Genomic DNA, 20,295 nt, shown 5'->3' with positions numbered 1-20,295 from the left:
AGCAATGCAATCAACAAATGCACGACAAGAAGAACTACAACCGTTTATTATTATTATTATTATTATTTACAAGCACTTACACAGTTCTACTTGTGGGACATGGTGCCACAACATTCACACAAATAAACCAAGAAAAGACCCCCTCAGAGACAAGGGGGTCAGACTGGACCCGTAGGCCTTTATTACGTGGGACTTGGCGGACCGAAGGAGTCCCACGAGACCATGGCAGGTTACCTCCACCCTCGTGGTGCCTCGCCGGGTCCTGGTTCGGCGACCCTCGGTGGCCCTGCCCGTACTCCACTGGACTCCGCCCGTGCCTTCAACGGCGATCCGGCTGGCGACTCCTCTCCGGCTCGACCAGCGCCTCCGTCGACCGACAAGAGGCTGACAAACTCCACTGCACTCCCAGACTGTAGCTCGACTCCGCTCCCAGACCTCCACAACTCCACACTCCTCCACACCTCACTCTCCTACCTCGTTCCGCGTGCCCATTTTATCTCTGGCGCATCGCCCTCCCTTCATGGTGCGCGGGGAGGAAAATTCCCAGAGAGGAGTCGGGTTTTCATACGTTTAGTAACCGTCACTTCTGTTTACCAGTTCTGAGGGGAAATTCCAAGAAGTGTGTTATCGGAGCTTCTTCTTGTTCTCCATGGCGTATATGTTATTCGCTGCGGCGAGGTTTGTGGTGTGGTTGTTTGTTGTGGCCGGTGGTTGGCATTGTGGTTGAGATGGTGGTGAGGTGATTGGCGGGGTGGAGAAGGTGGTGAGGCGATGTTGGCGGTTGTGGGTACAGTGGTGAGGATGGCGTGGTTTGTTGAGGTGCGGGTGTGATTGTGGAAAGGCGGTTGGTCTGAAGCAGTTGTTGAGAGTGATGTTGGTGGTGGTGGTGGTGGTGGTAGTTGGTGTGAAGCGGTTGATCCAAAATAACGATAGCAAAAGAATAATGGCTAACTCAAAGATCACAGCCCTGATAACACGAATAAATTCCCTTTAAACATCGGTGGGGAAATCTATCTGAACACACACTTAGCGATATAACTGATCTTGGGGATATCCTTCATGGTGTCCTGTGAATTTCCACAGCCATAACAATAACCATATATGTACCTCCACCTTGTAGCAACTGCCGCCGACATACCGATCGGGACATGACCTGTACCACTGTCCACTGAAGGGTGCTTGGCAAGCGGTTTAAGCACTACAATTTAATTGTTGGCAAGTGATAGTTTTGTCCGAATGTCCAAACTATGAACGAAATGGACAATGAACACTTTTTTTTTTTTTTGCAGTTGGGACTGCTACTAAGTTTAAATTTGGACCTTAAATTTTGTAATTTGGCTTGGTTTCAGAGATTTTCAAGGTTATGGCATGTGCGGAAATGAAATAAAGCCACAAACGCTAGCGTCTCCGGGCGTTTGTAAGCATTGCAATGTACTACGATGAACATGCATTCCATACGACTGAGGAAAGTGAATAAAAACACGATCATTCAGAAATCGTTGTGGCCTGTTCAAAGTCGGGGCATGGTTGAGCAGGCTAAAAAAATGGTGGTTTCAGACCTCAAAGAGGTAACCCAGGAAACACCTTTAGACCCAATATAGAGTGAGGTGGCCGAGAATGCACCTGATAAAGAATATAATTAAATAAGGCCGTTAATTACCTTCAAAAGGGGTGTTTTAATTAACTCAAACATCCAATTTTCACTCTTGCACTTCCTTGGCATTCCCTTTGTATGCATGAAAAGTTTCAGGCTGCTCGGTTGTTGGAGTTATGGAGGACACACACACACACACACACACACACACACACACACACACACACACACACACACACACACACACACACACACACACACACACACACTGACATTTATTAGTATCGATTAAGTTAAAATAGACTTGTTGAGGGGGTTTGATTTTGGCAGTCATGGGAAACAGCTCGTGACTGACTGGCTTGCTGAGTCGGTAATTGAGAACTAGCAATGCTGTTTGTTCAGGTTGCTGTGCCAGTGAGTGCCAATGAGGGGCAGTGCAGGCAGCTGCTTTGCAGGCATGTACAGTGCCGATGGCAAACAGGCAAACGAATATGTCTGCGGATGTGTTTTTGTTTTCGGGACCGAGGAAGGGGTTTGTTCGGCAGAGATAGAATGCCTGCCAGGTTGTCTTGAACGATGCTTACCCTCTTGTCAATTCTTTCTGCTGTTGTCAATTCGCAGGTAAGCCTCCTGTTGTGGGCAATGTAATCATTGTGATGCTAATGAAATAGACGAACATCACAGGTTTGAAAGGATTTGAAAAATCGAATTCAACCCTCATTTTTGCTTGATGACTTATTGACAAGAACTGTTTGAGTCTGACACTTTGGCAATACCGTGCCATTTTCTTTGTGCCCTGTTAATGCGATTGCGCAATTGCCATCGTTTTCTGTCTGCAACTTCACACTGTTTCAGCAAAGGAATTTGTACTTTTTGACACCTGTTATGCACTGTGCTCTAATGATAAAATGCTTATCAATCGAGGGAAAGCATTAGCTATGGCATACAAGATCATTTGTTTTTAAAATGCTCAGTAAGCTATGTGGTGGTTTTATGGAGATGCATGGGACCAATACATGTTTGTAGTGGCACAGCAGAAAGTGGTGTGGTCGCACTTCACACAGCACGAGGTTGTGCTTGATGCATACAGTGGTGTGCTGCTTGTAAGGGCACCATTGAGGAGTGACACAGTTACCTTGTGTGTGCAATGTAAAGCTCCAGGATGAAGTCACAGAGCTTCATGAACAGCTCAAACACCAGGAGGGAGAGTTTGACACAGTTCTGCAGCAGCGTGAGCGTGATAACCATGAGAATGACACGCTGGTGTCCCTTCTTCGTGGAGACTTGGAAAAGAGCCTGGCTGACAGGTACCCACCTACCTGCCTCACCACACTTCACTATCTTCCCATCCACATGCCCTTCGTCAATGGCTGTTTCACTCGGTGCAATGCTGGTTCGAAGGGCAAGCTCTCAAAACAGCTAACTGTGCAAATGCATAATTAACTCTGCCACAAAAGATGGATGAAGGTTTTGTTTCATTCCTGTTTGTTTGTCTGTCTGTCTGTCTCTCTGTCTGCCCATGAGTGGGATATTCAAAATGTTATGGATGGATCTGAATGAAACTTGATGGACAGGTTGTATGTGTGACAAGGATGAATTGATTTGATTTTGGTGAAGATCCTGGTGCGATAAATTTTAAAGTGATTCTTCCCCATTGAAAAATAAAGCCAAAAATGGTATATTACACAATATTTCAAAAAGTTATGGATGGATTTGGTTGAAACTTGGTGGGCAGGTTTGGTATTTGACAGGGACAAATTGATTTAGATTTTGGTGAAGATACAGGTCCTATAAATTTTCAAGTGATTCTTCACCATTGAATGAAGGGGTGAAAAGGACATTACAGCATGATATTTCAAAATAGTGTATGGATTATGACCAAACTTGGTGGATGAGTTGGGTAGGTGACAATAACAAGTCAATTAGATTTGGTGAAGTTCCGCATGCAGATTCGGTCGATCAGTGCAATCTATATATTACTAAAACTCTCATTATGTATGTATGTTCCCAAAATGTAATCAAAACGGTACACGACAGCATAAAAATTTTAGGGCCACCTTACTCACCCTTCTCCTGCGATGTGCAGTATCGAGTTTCGTTCAAATCGGGCAACGAAAAAAATTATTAAAAAATCGATTCCCGATTCAGTGAAGTACTCTTCGGGAGAATTTGATCAATGCAAACAACCTCAGCCGTATAGTTCGCTGGAGCTATCTTTTTTTTTTTCTCTTTTTTTGAAAAGATTTGTTTTTATCAACCGCTGTCACAACGGGAACCCAACGGGCTCACTGGTCGTCTAGTACAAAACAAAACGTAAACTGTTCAGCATGGCGGAGGTACGCACTCCATTGAGTGCCATTCAAGTTGTCTGATTTCTGATCAAGTTCTTTTGGTTATGTTTTAAAAGATTTCTTGAGTCACAGTTAATGATTAGAAGGGCACTCAGTAGAGTGCATACCTCCGCCACGCAATGCCTGATCCAGTAGAACATATCGGGCCCAATAAGTTTTTTTTATAAAAATTAAAAATTCTCATATCCGGATCTGGATTCGAATCCTCACCAAAATCAAATAAATTCATCCTTGTGACACACACAACCTGAACACCAAGTTTATTCCCAATACATCCACAACTTTTTGCGAGATCGTCATATATCTTGGTTTAGCCCTATCTCTCAGTGATGAAGAATCACTGAAAAAAATTATTGGATCCGGATTCGGATCTTCACGAAAACTGAATCTATTTTTCCTCGTCACAAACTCGGTGTCCACCAAGTTTCATCCAAATCCATACACAACTTTTTGAGATGTCGTGCTATTTATTGTTTTTAGCCCGATCTCTCCGTGGTGAAAAATCACTTTATTCCAATAGACGGATCCGGATCTGGATCTTCACCAACATCTATGTTCGACATTGTCACACACCCAACCTGCCCAGCAAATATCATCCAAATCCGTCCACAACTTTTTCAGATATCCGACACGCAAACAAACAGATAAAGAGACAAGCCGGTAGGTGGCGATGGGTCGCCGAGAAGGACTGTTGGTATTGCGACAATCGTAGGTGTCGAGAAACGACGTTTGTATTGATTTCACGTGAACGGTACCGATTTTGAAGGTTTTTCGGTTGTTGCTAGGGAACCAAAGCATCCCGAGCAACCATCACAATTTCCAAAGCACTAGGTCATAAGATGTACCTACCATCCGAGTTTGGTCAAAATCGGCCCACGTTTACTACCAATTATGCTGATGACAAACGAACAAACATCCAAACAAACAGAAAAGAATTACTGACAATAAGGGTCACCTATTTCGGCGACCCAACAGAGGTGAAAACATAACCTCCTTTCATCTTCAGTGGTACAGGTAATTATCGGATCTGGGTCCGGATTTGGATCTTCACCAAAATCAAATAAATTCTTCCGTGTCACGCGCCCAACGTGTCCACAGAGTTTCGGACGAATCTGTCCACAACGTTTTGAGACATCATGCTGTATTTCAATTTTGCCCTATTTCTCAAAGGTGAATAATCACTTTAAGAAGTCTAGTCGCTGGATCCATATCCAGATATTCAACAAAATCTAATGATGTTGTTCATGTCACAGACCCAACCTGTCCACCAAATTTCATCTGAATCCATCCACAATTTTTTGACATATCCTGCACACACACAAACAAACAAACAAATTAGAAGACATTGTGCAAAGCAAAATCGAAATCCAAATTTGACCTCAAAAATAATTGGTGGTTCAATTAAATGACCAAATGAATCAGATGAAAATTAACAATTTTAGAAATTTGGCCTATGTTGACCTTCTGGCTTAACTTGACCTCAATAATAATTGGTGGTTGAGTTCAGTGACCTAAAACATAAATCCTCTTCAAATTTCAAGTCAATTGGGTGAAAATTGAGGATTTTAGAAATCCCACCTAAGTTGTTGACCTTGGGCCTATGTTGACCTTTTGGCCTATGTGAACCGCCAAAATAATTGGTGGTTGAATTCAGTGACGTGAAATATAAATCCTCTTCAAATTTCAAGTTGATCGGATTAAAATTGAGGATTTTAGAAATCTCACCTAAGTTGTTGACCTTTTGACCTCAACAACAATAAGCTTCTTCCTTATGACCAACTCCACCATGTGGTGAAGTTTCCTGAAGATCGGTTTTAAAATTGTGACCTGCAGGTGACAGACAGACAGACAGACAGACAGACAGACAGACAGACAGTATAACACAATCGACTGACCAATATACTCGAAAAAGCTTCGATTTTGCAAGTAACTAACGAACAGGAGAAAACATAACCACCTTCACCTCCGGTGATGGAGGTAATGATTTAATTATCTGATCACACTCAGTACTTGTTGAAATCTCAGCACCATGACCTTAAACGAAGCCCCACCACCACCCTCCCCCCAAAAAGGACCAGTTGTTCATCAAAACCGATTCTTAAAAGTAGTTGAATATCCTTCCAATTCTTAAAACTGAGATGCAATTATTAAAAGGTTCATGCCTTTGTCAAAGTAGTCACAAACATCACAACAATTATTTTTCAAAACCAGTTTTCTCGACTACTCACCTGCCGTCGAATAAGCTCCTGATGTTTTTCTTCTTGGAGGTGCAGGTGGTCCAAGACCTCCTGATGTTTTTCCTCTTGGAGTATGAGCACTTGCCTCATATGTTCCAAACGTTTCTGGACTTCTTCTAACACCTCTCTCTGTTGGTCCAACTCAGCCAAACAACAAATTGTAAATTATTCGCTTTGATTACAAGACAACAGCACCGTAAGATGTGTGACGTTTCAAAACATTGCTTAAGAGAATATATGATTTTGAATTTGGATTGCAAACTGGCTTAGTGGTAGGAAGCAAAGAGTGGCTGTGAGTGGAAGGATGTAAGTAGCGGTGTACCTCAGGGATCAGTACTCGGACCATAACTATTCATCATTTACATCAACGATTTGGATAATTGGATGAAGAGTAAGCTTTCCAAATTTGCAGATGACACAAAGCTTGGAGGTGAGGCGGATAGCAGAGGGGGTGGTGATCAGATTCAGGAAAGTATTGATACTTGTATAGATTGGGCAAAAGATTGGCAGATGGAATTTAACCTGAGTGAGTGTAAGGTGTTGGGGATGGGAAAGAACGATGAAAATAGAGATTACAGGATGCAAGGGGTAATTTTGGAGCATGTCACACAGTAGAAAGATCTGGGGGTGGTAATTGATATGGGAGGTGAGCAGGCAGCACAGTGCCAGGCAGCTATAGGTAAAGCAAATCGGGTTTTAGGTTGTATTCGGAGGGGGATCATTTATAAATCAAAGGAGGTGGTGTTAACATTGTACAGGAATCTAGTGAGGGCCATATCGAGAATATTATGTGCAGTTCTGGTCACCACAGTTCTGGAAGGACATAGATGCCATAGATAGGGTTCAGCGCAGGGTTACTGCATCGATTCTGGGCTGAGCTCAACTCAGCTATAAGGAGCGGATGAAGGAGACGGGGCTTTATTCACTCTAAAGGAGGCGGTTCCGAGGATATATGAGAGAGATGTTTAAGATAATGAAAGGTATAGATAACATAACTGCAGATTAATTATTCAGCAGAGTCGACAGTGATATAACCAGGGGCCATAACCTGAGAGTAAAGAAGAGGAGAGTTTTGATGGGAGCAAGGCAGGGGACTTTCACTCAGAGAGTAGTTAATACATGGAATGGTCTCCCTTGAAAGGTCGTGGCGGCAGAAATAGCAGATACGTTTAAATTGGAATTAGATAGGTACCTGGAAGTTATGGAGATGGAGGGGTATGGGGATGTTGATAAGACTTTTAGATAGTTTGAGCATTGATGGGAGATTGTGTGCGGAGTGCTGTTGGTGGGGGTCTTGTCAAGGGGCGTTGTGTGGTTAATGTTGTGTGTTTTTAACCAAGCCCATACCTCCTCCCCTGAGGGGAAGAAAAAAGAAAAAAAACTGCAAATAAATAAATAAATATGTTAAAAAAAATAACAAAAAACAACACCCCCCCCCAAATAAACAAACAAACAATATTTTTATTTCATTAATTAAAAACATGTTTTTTGCATTTTCTTCCTTGGATCTTGTGTGGATGGATTAGTATGGTGTTCGCGCAAGCATGATGTGCTGAATGGCCTTCACCTGTGTTGGATTTCCTGGTTTCCTTGAATATATATATATATATATATATATATATATATATATATATATATATATATATATATATATATATATATATATATATATATATATATATATATATATATATATATACAGGGTATCCCAAAAAAATGTACTCACTCTTTAAATGATAATAAATGCATTGTTTATTGGCTTAGCAACAAGATTAATGGTTAAATGTATAAATGCATGTCTGCAAATGTTCAAACTGACGACCATCACGTTCCAAACACAGCCGATAACGCGGACCAATGGATTCAACAGCGTTACGAATCATTTCATTTGGAACTGCAAGACATTGTCTTTCAATTTCCTCTTTCAGCTCATCGACTGTTGCTGGTTTTGAGCCGTAAACCTTATCTTTGAGATATCCCCATAAAAAGAAGTCCATTGGAGTGAGGTCTGGGGAACACGCAGGGAATTCAACACTACCTCTTCGCCCAATCCATCTGTTTGGAAAAGTTGCTTCGAGATAGGCCCTTACATCACGGTGGTAGTGGGGAGGTGCTCCATCTTGCTGAAGGTAAATCTCTTCGTCACCAAATAATTCTTCGACACGTCGACCGATGTATTCCTGCAGCAAGTTTAAGTAAACATCCCCAGTGACAGTTTGGTCAAAAAAGAATGGCCCGAGGATGCCCAATGCTGATATCCCACACCACACAGTAACCCCTGGTAAGTTTAAATGGTGTTCCATAGTAACATGCAGATTTTCAGGAGCCCAGTAGGTGCAATTGTGTCGGTTAATTGAGCCATTTAACTTGAAGCTGGCCTCATCGCTCCAAACAATTTTGGATGGAAATGCTGCATCTTCTTCGCATTTGCCCAGGTACCACTCACAAAATTCAGCTCTCCGGTCAAGATCATCTTCATTTCGAGCGTGGATTAATTTTCGAATGTAACTTTTCCAATTAATTCGCTTCAAAATGCGATGGGCGCTTGATTTTGGGATTCCTGTCTCACGAGCCATTTGTCGTACAGATTTCCGTGGGGATCGGTGGAGGTTTTTCAGCAATTGATTTTCCTTTGCGGGGGTGGTTGATGACCGTGGTCTTTCTGAACGCTCCTTATGGACGTCATGCACAGTTCCATCTGTTTCAAACTTATCTCGGATGCGAGCAATGGTGCGTCGTGTTGGTGGGTCATTGTGAAAATGTCTTCTAAATTGTCTTTGCACTTCCATGATGTTTTCGTACTTCCAGTAGCACTTTATGATAAATTTTCTTTCTTCAAAACCTAGTCGTACTTCTGCCATTATTATGGTCAATTTGATCTGAAAAGAAATGAAAAATTCAATGAGTTATGAGGAGCCAAAATGCGAGTACATTTTTGGGGACACCCTGTAGGTGTGTGTGTGTGTATGTGTGTGTGTGTGTGTGTGTGTGTGTGTGTGTGTGTGTGTGTGTGTGTGTGTGTGTGTGTGTGTGTGTGTGTGTATATATATATATATATATATATATATATATATATATATATAGTTACGTCTGAGGGGGGGGGGGTATGCATTCAAAGGGTAATTAGGATGTTTAATTAGGTATGCCATGCTGTTCGAGTTTACCAGGTTCTCGATGTAATAAGTAGCAATTCAGTGGTGATAAGTTGTCTAGTAAATGTCCATTTCTTTAAGGGGGAAATGATAATTGTCACGTAATTAGATAGGGAGACGGGTTAGGGTAAGTGTGTCTGCGTAAACCCTTTTAGTATTCCCTGTAGGCTTGCCGTGACGTAACAGGCCAGTGCTGCGGATTGCTCCGCCCCGTGATCACGATTGGCGGAAGGCGACGGCAGAGGGCCAATAAAAGGGCTCGATTGGAAGTGACGAGGACTTGAGTATAAAAAGGTTCTGTTCGGGAAAAGGAGAGGAGGAAGAATCATAAAAAGAAAGCGTCTGGTCGAGGCTGTTGGTCTCGCAGTGCGCTCTCTCGTTGCGCTGGTTCGTTCCTGGATTCATCGTGTCTCATGGCCTTGCTGTGCCTCGTTCCTCACCTCGGTTGGCTCTGGAGTTCTGCTGGCTCGGAGTATGGGACCGAATGGTGGGTGGACCTGCCTCCCTCTCCTGCTCGCATATTGGTGCCAGAACTGGCTCCCTGGTGGCTGTGAGCGGTCTTGGGCCTACACCAGGAGGTCGACACCACCAGGAGCAGCACCACGGTGTCTCCTGCCCCTGACGAGCGCAACGCCAGCTCGTCCGGCGCCAATCCAGTGACTGTTGCGTCGACACCACGGGCAAGCCTGACCACCAGCTACGTTGTGTGTGTGTGTGTGTGTGTGTGTGTGTGTGTGTGTGTGTGTGTGTGTGTGTGTGTGTGTGTGTGTGTGTGTGTGTGTGTGTGTGTGTGTGTGTGTGTGTGTGTGTGTGTGTGTGTGTGTGTGTGTGTGTGTGCGCGTGCGTGCGTGCGTGCGTGCGTGCGCGCGCGCGCGCGCCTGGCGCCTTAGAGGGTTTGAGATTTGAATATCCATTGGAATTGTTTGTGTTTTCCCCATGCCCGAACCCACACCACCATCCCGTCGAATCGCCCCGGATCCCTCCTCTTGCCGAGTCTTATTATTTCTGGTTGGAGAAATAAACATTATTAACTCAGTGAAAAGTGACTCGTTCCACCTTCCTCGTCCCGTTTGCTGTGGAGCGATTAAAACCGCCATCTTTGGGTTAGAAAAAATAAACCGCCTCCATCGTTTTGGCTCATTCTACGTTGGTGGGACTGTTCAAGTCCCGTGGACGTCACTATATATATATATATATATATATATATATATATATATATATATATATATATATATATATATATATATATATATATATATATATATATATATATATATATATATATATATATATATATTTTGCTGTTTTCGTCAACTTTAGTTTGAGTACAAAGCATACGTGGACATGCTTTGCATTTTTATATGCTTTCTAGTTATCATTGTAATGCAAATTTTTAAATCTCGCAAACCTACATTTTCTTTGTGCAACTAATATGGTTTGTGTTTCAGGGATAAACTTCAAATGGCCAATGCACAGCTGCTGAAAGTACTTTCAGAGGTGGTACAGCAGAGTCTAGCGCTTGAGGAGTCCATCGACAAGAACGTGGCTTCGCTTCTTTCCATGAGTGATGAACATAGAGCTGGAGCTGCTCTCAGACTCTTGTTGGGAGAAGGTGCAGCAGAATTGCCGCTCAGACCTTCGGAACCTTGTAGTAGCACTGGTGTGTGTCACATTTATTTGATCGAGTCACGAGAATAACGAACTCTTGCGCGCGATCTGACACTGATCCTTCTGCTTACAAATAGACGATGGTGCTGCTCTAATGGTGTCTGAAAAAACATCTTTAAAACCTGACTCTGAGGTGTCAAGGTCCCACTATGGTGGGACATAGTGGGACCTTGACCATAGTGGGACCCACACCCAAAGGTGCTCCATTTGAAACCGTTTGTTCAATATATGTAGCTTTTTGATGCCTCGGGTCCATAATAAAAATGTATATTGGTGTCAAAGCCAGTGACCAATTGCAAATTAAAGTAAGATTCACCACCAAATTTCGTATTGTTTCGTACCTTGTGGAAATATCAAATTGATGTTGTAGGGGAAATATTTCCTGGAGCAAAATTTTCGTGGTTAAAAACCATGCTTTACCGAGTTTGTTTTGAATAATTGGCTATCCCCTTTCAAGGTTGAAAGGAAAATATGCATGCATTGTTTTATGTTGTTATTTTTTTATGGCACTAGAATTCAGCCTGGGCCCTGGCTGTACTTATTTCAGTGATCTCTTCTCGTCCTTGTTGTTATTTTTATTTTACAGATTCAGGAAGCAAACGCAGCGAATCCCACTGGTTAAAAAGTGACACAAGTGGTGTGGTCTCTTATTTGGACGAGGATAGCATGGAGTTATCACAACGTCTCGCCGAGAGCATATTTGCAGGCCCCGGGCTTGAGACCTCGGGTGAAGACCTGGCTTTGGGAAGCAGCAACCGGCTGCAAGTGGCAGTAGGAAATTTGCTGCAGGTAGTGAAGGAGGCCACACGCAAGGTAAGCAATGTGGGGTCCTCTTGGGCGATTGGGCTTTGGGGTTTTACAAGTGGAGGCAGGGTGATATGGACAGATATTAACATTTTATGAAGATGTCTGTAATCGGATTTAAACTGAGCAGTGCGATTGACTCAAGATTATCGATCTGAACAAATTTGCATGAATAACAAAAAAAAAAAAGTCAACTGAAATGTCATTGGTCAAACCTTTTACTGTCCAGTTGTGATGGAGATAAAAATAAAATTAAAATAAAAACAGCAAAATAAACCGAGGAGGATGGCTCATTTGATGTCACTTTTCAATTACTGCAAAAGTTTTTGACATTGAACAAATGACATCGAGACTGCACTCAGAAAAAAAATAAAGCTGTTGCCAATTTTCATTGCTGGTCACATTTAGTGAAAAATAGACAACTGTTTCATAGAACCATAACATTTAACCTCAACAATAATCATAATTTGATTTTTGTATTTTTAATGTGGATTATGTCAAGTTATCAGCACCCGCACCACTCATGTTTGAGCTGTGTTACAAGACCTACTGGCTTGATTGGCTTGGCCAACCACCTTGGGCACGTTTTGACAAATCGCGCAGATTTGTGAACCAATGAAAAAGAGTGTAATAAATTTTGGATTGAAAATAAAATTTTGAATTAAAAAAAATTTTCCTTGGGAAATATTGAAAGATGTCTCTGAGACCAATTTTTTTCGAAGCCCACTGTCTTCAGGAATTGTCCATTCTGTTGCCCCTGAGCCACACCCATTCCCAAAGCGGTATGTGTCAGTCAGTCAGCACTGATTCTCAGATCTACTGTAATTAATAACATACACTGCATAACCTGGTGAGGCTCTGCATTTTCAACAGCTCTGGTTAAAGTAGTAATGTTACAGGTATTTGGGTTGGTTAGTAGTGTTGAAGTGTCATGGCATCACAGCACGATCACTGTGATGACACATAAAAAGGTTTATCTTGATTTTAATCAGGCGACATAAAATTTGTAATTCATGTTCAATAACAGGTTGAATACTTGACCTGTTAGGTGGAGGGGGAGGAGGAGGTGAAAGATGAAGGGAAGGGGTGAGGTGAGGAGGATGAAAATGACAGCTGTTGAGCATGAAGGATTTATATTGCCCTTTAAACTCCTCCTTAGGCCAGCTATTTATTAGGAGCCTTCCACTTCCATCCTGTTTGAATGTAATAAATGGATGGCCAAATTACCTTTTGGCTGAAACGTTAATGCTTACTCATATATCTGATTTTTATTTTTGACACGCTCCAAAATGACAAGTTAAACTAAAGATTTATTTTATTTTTGCCATAACATTTCCCAAAACGAAGGATTTTTTTGCATACAAATTTGAGGCTCGTGGAGGAGTGAGAACACAGAATGGATCAGGGACATAAAATATCAAAAGGAATGACAGAGACGGGGGTAACACACTAAGACCAGGATTGACGGACAATATATATATATATATATATATATATATATATATATATATATATATATATATATATATATATATATATATATATATATATATATATATATATATATATATATATATATATATATATAAATACAGAGAGAGAGACAGAGAGAGAGAGACAGAGAGAGAGACAGAGAGAGAGACAGACTGACTTGGAGAAATACAGAATGTGGGGAAGAATGGTGGCTCAGGAGGACACATGGGATGAACAAGATGGATACAGAAGGAAAAACTGTAAGTTTTAAAAGAGGTGGGCTTGTGGAGGGATCATGGTTTTATATGGTGGATGATCTAAGATGGTGGTGACCAGCTGTCTTGAAGACTATATCAGTTTAATACAAAATCCTTTTCTATCACAACAAAATTTTGATTGGTTTCCTCATGTTAAAAGTCAACATCAGTTATTTCCCACATCCACGTTGATCTTGGAATACCGGGCGTAGTGGCGTGCGCCTGTAATCCGGCTACTCAGAGGCTTGGGTTGGAGGATCGCTTGATGACGGGAGCTCTGCACTGGGCCGCGCTATGAGAGGGTGTAAGGTAGCCCGGAATCATGGTGAAACCCAATCCTTATCCCTGTGTCGTAAGAGGCGACCAGGGTTGCGTCAGGAAGGGCATCCGGCATAAAAGCTGTGCCAAATCAGTATCTTCCATTTGCCATTTTGAGAAGCCATGAATTGTCAAAGGTACAAGGTTTTTTGGTTGATTTGTGATCCCAATGGGTCCCTGAAGTATTCCAGCTGGGTTGTCCTCAGGACAACTTTGGGCAAACTTTTTTATATGCAAATTAGGTCCGCCATTACTGAAAAATCGATTTGTTGAATATCTCTGCAACTATGCATGATAATGTCACAGAAATGGTGTCTATACCCATGTTTTCATGGTCAAGGATTAAGATAAAGGTATTAAAAAAGTTACCACATCCATATATTTTGTCTTTATGCAAATTAGTTGCCGCCATTACCGAAAAATCGACTTTGTTGAATATCTCTGCAACTTTACATGATGTCACAGAAATGGTGTCTATATCTATGTTTTCATGGTCAAAAATTAAGATAAAGGCATTTAAAATGTTACCCTATCCATATACTTCAAGCTGTACACCATGTTGGAAAATCATGACATTTATTACAACGACAAAGTAACAATCGAATCACAACAAAAACGGAAATCATGGAATTGTTAATGCAGTAATAATGTTGCACAACATATTCATTCCAAACTAATGTTGCATTTGCAAACGAATCCATAAATTATCCTCCAAACTCCTCAACACTAATCATCATCATCATCATCATCATCATCATCATCATCATCATCATCATCATCATCATCATCATCATCATCATCATCATCATCATCATCATCATCATTCTCCGCATCATCATCATCATCATTCTCCGCATCATCATCATCATCATTCTCCGCATCATCATCATCATCATTCTCCGCATCATCCTGTACATTATCCTCCACATCATTCCTTGCCGTAAAAGGGTTGAAACAGCCTTCACCACCAGCACACACGCAATAGGCCATACATGACATGGTATGTCTGTGGCACCTGCATCCCTCGGTACTGCATGCCTTGCCCTCTGCTTTACATCCACAGCTTATGACATCGATGAGCCCTTGTGGAGCCAGAGGACCTATGTCCACGACAGTTGATGGAATACCATCATTTAATTCCCATCCAAATATTGTGATGTCCACACAAGGAGGAGCCTGCTGATCAGCAGCCTTCCACAACATCATCTGAAGGTGTGCTCGGCGAACATGAAGAAGCAGAGTCACTTCTGTTGGAGGCAATGCCATGATCTGCATTGGCTTCCCCTTCTTCCGGGAGTATAGCTGATAGCGTGCCATACTCATCGAAGTACCTGGTGGTTGACCATATAAGGCCGTGAAGAACTGTTGGCCTGTGTTCATTAGATCCTCGTGTGTGGCATCTTCCTCGCCCAGGACCTCAAACAGCCCTGGGAAGTCACCTTCCTTCAAAACATTCAGAGCTCTGATCTTCCCCTTGTCGAATGGGTAGGAAACTGTGTCGCAGCCACTCAGTGCATGCATTCCAGGTAACTGGAGACACTTCTGGCCCAGAAGCATACAGCTCGTGTTGATGTCAATCACTGCCCCATTCCAGCGTTCCATCTGGATACTGCAAACATTGTGCAGCTGCATTGCCCACACCCAGTACATCAAAAGCACAAATACATCAGTGTCATCGCTCAGGATTCGAATCACCACCATACCAGATTCGGCAGCTTGTAGCAGGTATGAGATCATCGTGATATCTGCCTCATCATGTGCAAAGCCACCATCTCTACTCTTGATCGATATATCAGCACCCATGTTGAATGAGGACAGCACCTGTGAGAGTTCCCGCTTGTTGTGCTTGTTCTTAAGAATGGCATCACGATTAGGAAGTGGACTGCTGATGGTCAAGTTATAGTCTGTTGAACCCTCGCCACCACGTCACTTCCTCTCGTGGTCTTTTGCTGAGATATCATTCTACCTGTCAAATACCAAAATCTTCTCGGTACCATCAGGATAACATGAGAGACGACGCTTGATACTCTCAATGACAATGGAGGCATCCCCTCCATGTGGCCATATGATGTGGTAAAGCAGCTGCTGTGCATCTACAGTACGATCACGATGTCTGGAGCTGGATCATCGAGTTGTTTCACACCCAAACGATTGGCAAGAACAGATTTGTTGCCCTTGTGTAAGCAGCCATACTCATCGATGATTGAGGGTGGGAATGCACACAGTTCGTATTGAAAGATGGGTGCTAGCTTTAGGTGTCGTTGTTGTCCGACCATCACAAGGCGGATGAAGATGGCCTCCATGTCAAAGGCAGTCTCACTGCCAATCTTCATGCCTCATTTGAGTTGTTCCATCGTCTTGACCTGGCTGGAAATCTTGCCATGGAAGCCGGACGGCGGAGAGTTGCGGAATGACATGACCATCTTTTCTCCAATTACTACTGCATCTGCAACATTGACTTCCTTGGGAGCGACTTGGCCATTGACAATGTTGTAGAGGACATCGCTCTCCACTGCCAATGGGTGGGAATGTTTTGCTAATTCTGCAGCAATAAGGTTCCTGTCATCAACATCAAGCTTTTGCCACCTCATACCTTCCTCTTTGTGTTTGGTCTGCAGTGATGCAATGGGTACTTTCGCAGAATACATGTGTTCCATGGCATCAGAGAGGTAGACCGAGATTGGAAATGAATCGATCCATTCTGTAACCAGCTCAGGTGAGAGCGTCATACCCTTCAATCCACCCTTTCCAGTCCTGATAGCTGTCTGCTCACCAAATTGGTCACCTGCAAATCTATATTTATATAACAGTAAGATCAATTAATTATGCAAGGAAGAAGACAATATAAGGAATGAATCCGCATGTGTTTAAAATGAACAACCCACCTGATACTGAGTTCCAGTAGCCCTCGCTGTGATGACAGACATGTACTCCCGCGATGAGGTCAGTCTTGGCTGCTTCTGGCAGTAGGTGTCTCATTTCTATAAGTGCCACGAGATATAGCGAGCAAAGTGAACGTGACCTGCACTAAAGAAGTAGGGAAACATCTGCTCCAAGCACAGTTGTTGGAAGAGCCAGTTTCCCTCTCTCTCTGCACGCAGGAACTGATGAGCTCAGAGTGTCGGTTTCACCAGATTATCCACCCAGTGTCTGCCCGTAGGATTCTGCCTTGCATCTTCCATGTATGACACGATTTCCTCAAAGCTTTTTTCACCACTTTGTAGACAGTTCTGCAGCAGTGCCACTGACACCATGCGAAATGCCTTCCCATTCATAATCCCCGTCATACCTCCGAATGCTGCTCCAACCAGAACATCCAGACCCGATCCCTTCATCAGCGTTCCGATGCACCCTAAGAAGGACATGATAATGTGCATCGCACCTGGATGAACGATAACATCCTCAAATCTTGTCGGATCCCACCACTTTACCTGCTGCGCAACCATGTACAGCTGCATATCGATGGACAGATTTGCATAGCTCATTCCCAGTTCACGTAGTGATTTCTTCATGTATAGTAGTGATGTGAGTACTGTATCAGGATGGGATGGTGGGGCATCTATGAGAGGACCAAACAGGTACACTGTAGCAGCCTTGGAAGGAGATGGAGCTTCCTGCCTGGCAAGTTGATTGTTGAATCCGTACCACTCCATGCTCTCGTCGGATCTTAGCGAGTTCAGCCACTGTGTGTCCTTCAGCTGAGCAGCGTTGAGACTCTGTTCTCTGGCACAAACATCAGCATACGAGACTCCTGATGTCATTGGAATCATTGGAGGGTTGACCTTCTTCGGTCCCATGTAGTGCTGCAGTGGGATCGATCGACTGGTGCTGATGTTGAGAGAACATGCAGCTGTTTTGAGCAGGTGTGGGATGACAAGGCTCATGACTTCAGGTTGAGCACTACCTATATGTATGATTCCAGCTGGATGTTGCTGAAACTCGTGAGCCATGACGTGGGTGGCTCGGCGTCCATTCGGGGTTGACACTAGAAGATTAAGATTAAGATTGTCAAACCAACCAAAGATTGGTCCAACATTTCGCATCAAACCCATGGCCTGGTGTATCATGCTGCTTTTGTCACCCGAAAACTTTGCTGCTGATTTTCGGAAGCGAATGACCTCTTCATAGGACACAATGAAGCCGTGGTCATGTAGCAACTTGATCATCTCTGAACTACCATGCCTGTGTTGTAACTTCACTGCTAGCCCCAGCGTTGTCTGGTTTCTGATGCCGGTGATGTGGCCTTGAACCGCTTGGGTCAGGCTAAGAGACTGCTGGGTCACTTTTCCACTAGAAACCAATTCAGCAATTAGTTTCAATAAAGTTGGGCTTGTCTGTTTGAGCATGTTGCTGTGAGTGCAGTCACCCATATCATAGCCTGCATTGTTGACCTGGACTGCTCGTGCCTCCACCCTGACCTGCCGGACTGCAGTGTCCACGCTCTGCTCATCGACTAATTCATCCTTAACCAGCTTCAGAGACTTGCCTATAAGATGCCTGAACCCCACAACAGATGCACAACCCTCCATTCGTACGACCACGATATCACTACCTAAATAGCTAGTGAGTTTTGCGAACATCTGTTGGCGAGATAGCAAGCCACCGAGACCACAATACATATCGTGCAACTCAATGGTGGTCCAGGTACTGACATGTTGATTAGCATACATGTCATCCACTACGACCTCCAGAGCATCATCATCGAGCACAATAGGATCAGAAGATAAGTCAGCATACTTGGGAATAACCATGAACTTTTTAAAACACTTCTTATGGTATTGTGCTTCAGCGGCTGGTAAATCTGTAAGAGCACCTTTGATGCGGATTCCAACCTTTCTACCTCAATCATCATGCCTCTGCTCACATACATCTAGAAGCACATCTTTGAATGATATAATGCCAGGACGATCACTGGTTTCACACTGGACTACACGTTCCCACCTGTTGGGGTGCTTGGGATCTTTCGGATGGCACTCATCACCACAAATGAAACAATGTTTCTTAAAGTCGAATGTTGGAAGTTGCGATCGTCTGATCCAACTTGTCTGCGGCTCACTCTCGGACATGGGAAAACCTTCTTTCCGTTTCTTCGCCACGTATTTCGCCACATTGTGTTTAGATGTGTACACGCAGTAGCATGTCTTATGACAGCCTATGGATACATTGTCTCCTTGTGTGTCCAGGACGGTCTGTAACTGGATACAGACATCATTGTCACCCCGCTCCGTGCTCCTCTGAATCAGAGTGTGGATGCCTTGGATTCTCACTGTGTTGTGTGATCCTTTCTCATGGCAACCCGGGAGCAGACACATTCCGCAAGCCATCGTTATATCCTGAAGACAGAATTGGATATTATTGATAGTTGCCACATGTACATCAATTAAATAATATCAAATACATATATTATACATATAAACCTTGATGTGGTAACATTTTTAATGCCTTTATCTTAATCCTTGACCATGAAAACATAGGTATAGACACCATTTCTGTGACATTATCATGTAATGTTGCAGAGATATTCAACGAAGTTGATTTTTCGGTAATGGCGGCAACTAATTTGCATAAAGACAAAATATATGGATGTGGTAACATTTTTAATGCCTTTATCTTAATCCTTGACCATGAAAACATAGGTATAAACACCATTTCTGTGACATTATCATGTAAAGTTGCAGAGATATTCAACAAAGTTGATTTTTCGGTAATGCCGGCAACTAATTTGCATAAAGACAAAATGTATGGATGTGGTAACATTTTTAATGCCTTTATCTTAATCCTTGACCATGAAAACATCGGTATAGACACCATTTCTGTGACATTATCATGCAAAGTTGCGGAGATATTCAACAAATCGATTTTTCAGTAATGGCGGCCGTAATTTGCATTAAAAAAATGGCGGCCGTTTGCCCAAAGTTGTCCTGAGGACAACCCAACTGGAATACATCAGGGACCCCTTAGGATGACAAATCAACCAAAATACCTTGTACCTTTGACAATTCATAGGTACACTATAGTGAACATAGGAAGGGCAAATGGACTGTCTGTTTGTGTTTGTGTTTGTGTTTGTGTTTGTGTTTGCGCTTGCGCTTGCGTGTTCTTGTCTGCCTCTGTCTCTCTCTTCTCTGTCTGCCTGCCTTTCTGTTCTCTGTCTGCATCTGACTCTCTGTTCTCTGTCTCTCTCTTCTCTTCGACCTCTCTCTCTCTGTTCTCTTCAACCTCTGTCTGCCTTTGTCTGTCTCTTTTTCTGTCCATCTGTTCATATATACACTCACACTCACACCTTATTCTTCTGACAGATGGTGCAGAGGGAGTGCATTTACCGTTGCGCTATTCAGCCTGTTAGATTCCTGACATGACTATAACTAAAAATCGTTGGATCGGTGCTTCACAGGCACAGTAATTGGGATGGCCATTAAACTGGTGTCCTGTCTACAAGCC

General features: G+C 42.9%; 2 protein-coding genes and 1 pseudogene across 7 annotated transcripts in view; 1 reads left to right on the top strand and 2 right to left on the bottom strand.

The window, feature by feature from the left end:
• Positions 1-20,295, top strand: part of AKAP9 (A-kinase anchoring protein 9) — a 172,142-nt gene that overhangs the window by 77,313 nt on the left and 74,534 nt on the right. For all 6 annotated transcript variants that reach the window (XM_085878544.1, XM_085878542.1, XM_085878540.1 and 3 more), the window contains 3 exons: positions 2,750-2,901; positions 10,783-10,994; positions 11,589-11,815. In XM_085878544.1, the coding sequence (XP_085734670.1) occupies positions 2,750-2,901; positions 10,783-10,994; positions 11,589-11,815 (591 nt within the window). The remainder of the gene's footprint in view (positions 1-2,749; positions 2,902-10,782; positions 10,995-11,588; positions 11,816-20,295) is intronic.
• Positions 14,581-16,187, bottom strand: LOC147028279 (uncharacterized). Its single transcript, XM_085880255.1, has 2 exons — positions 15,998-16,187; positions 14,581-15,758 (listed from the first exon to the last, which is right to left on the bottom strand). The coding sequence occupies exons 1-2, from the start codon at positions 16,185-16,187 to the stop codon at positions 14,581-14,583; spliced, it is 1,368 nt and encodes a 455-aa protein (XP_085736381.1).
• Positions 17,065-19,178, bottom strand: LOC147028278 (uncharacterized; annotated as a pseudogene).

Source organism: Eptatretus burgeri, chromosome 4 (genome assembly GCF_056783735.1).
Source record: "Eptatretus burgeri isolate ZD-2024b chromosome 4, Ebu_testis_v1, whole genome shotgun sequence".
Taxonomy (NCBI): Eukaryota; Metazoa; Chordata; class Myxini; order Myxiniformes; family Myxinidae; genus Eptatretus; species Eptatretus burgeri.
The sequence above is the reverse complement of the archived record's forward strand: the minus strand, read 5'-3'. Positions and strand labels throughout refer to the sequence as shown.

Bases quoted from the DNA above. Each gene is read 5' to 3' on its own strand.
- LOC147028279 (XM_085880255.1), bottom strand. From the start codon at position 16,187: ATGAAGATTGGCAGTGAGACTGCCTTTGACATGGAGGCCATCTTCATC. The intron at 15,759-15,997 runs GTGTGAAACAAC...AGGGTTCAACAG, and splicing joins TGTTCTTGCCAATCGTTTGG to ACTATAACTTGACCATCAGC.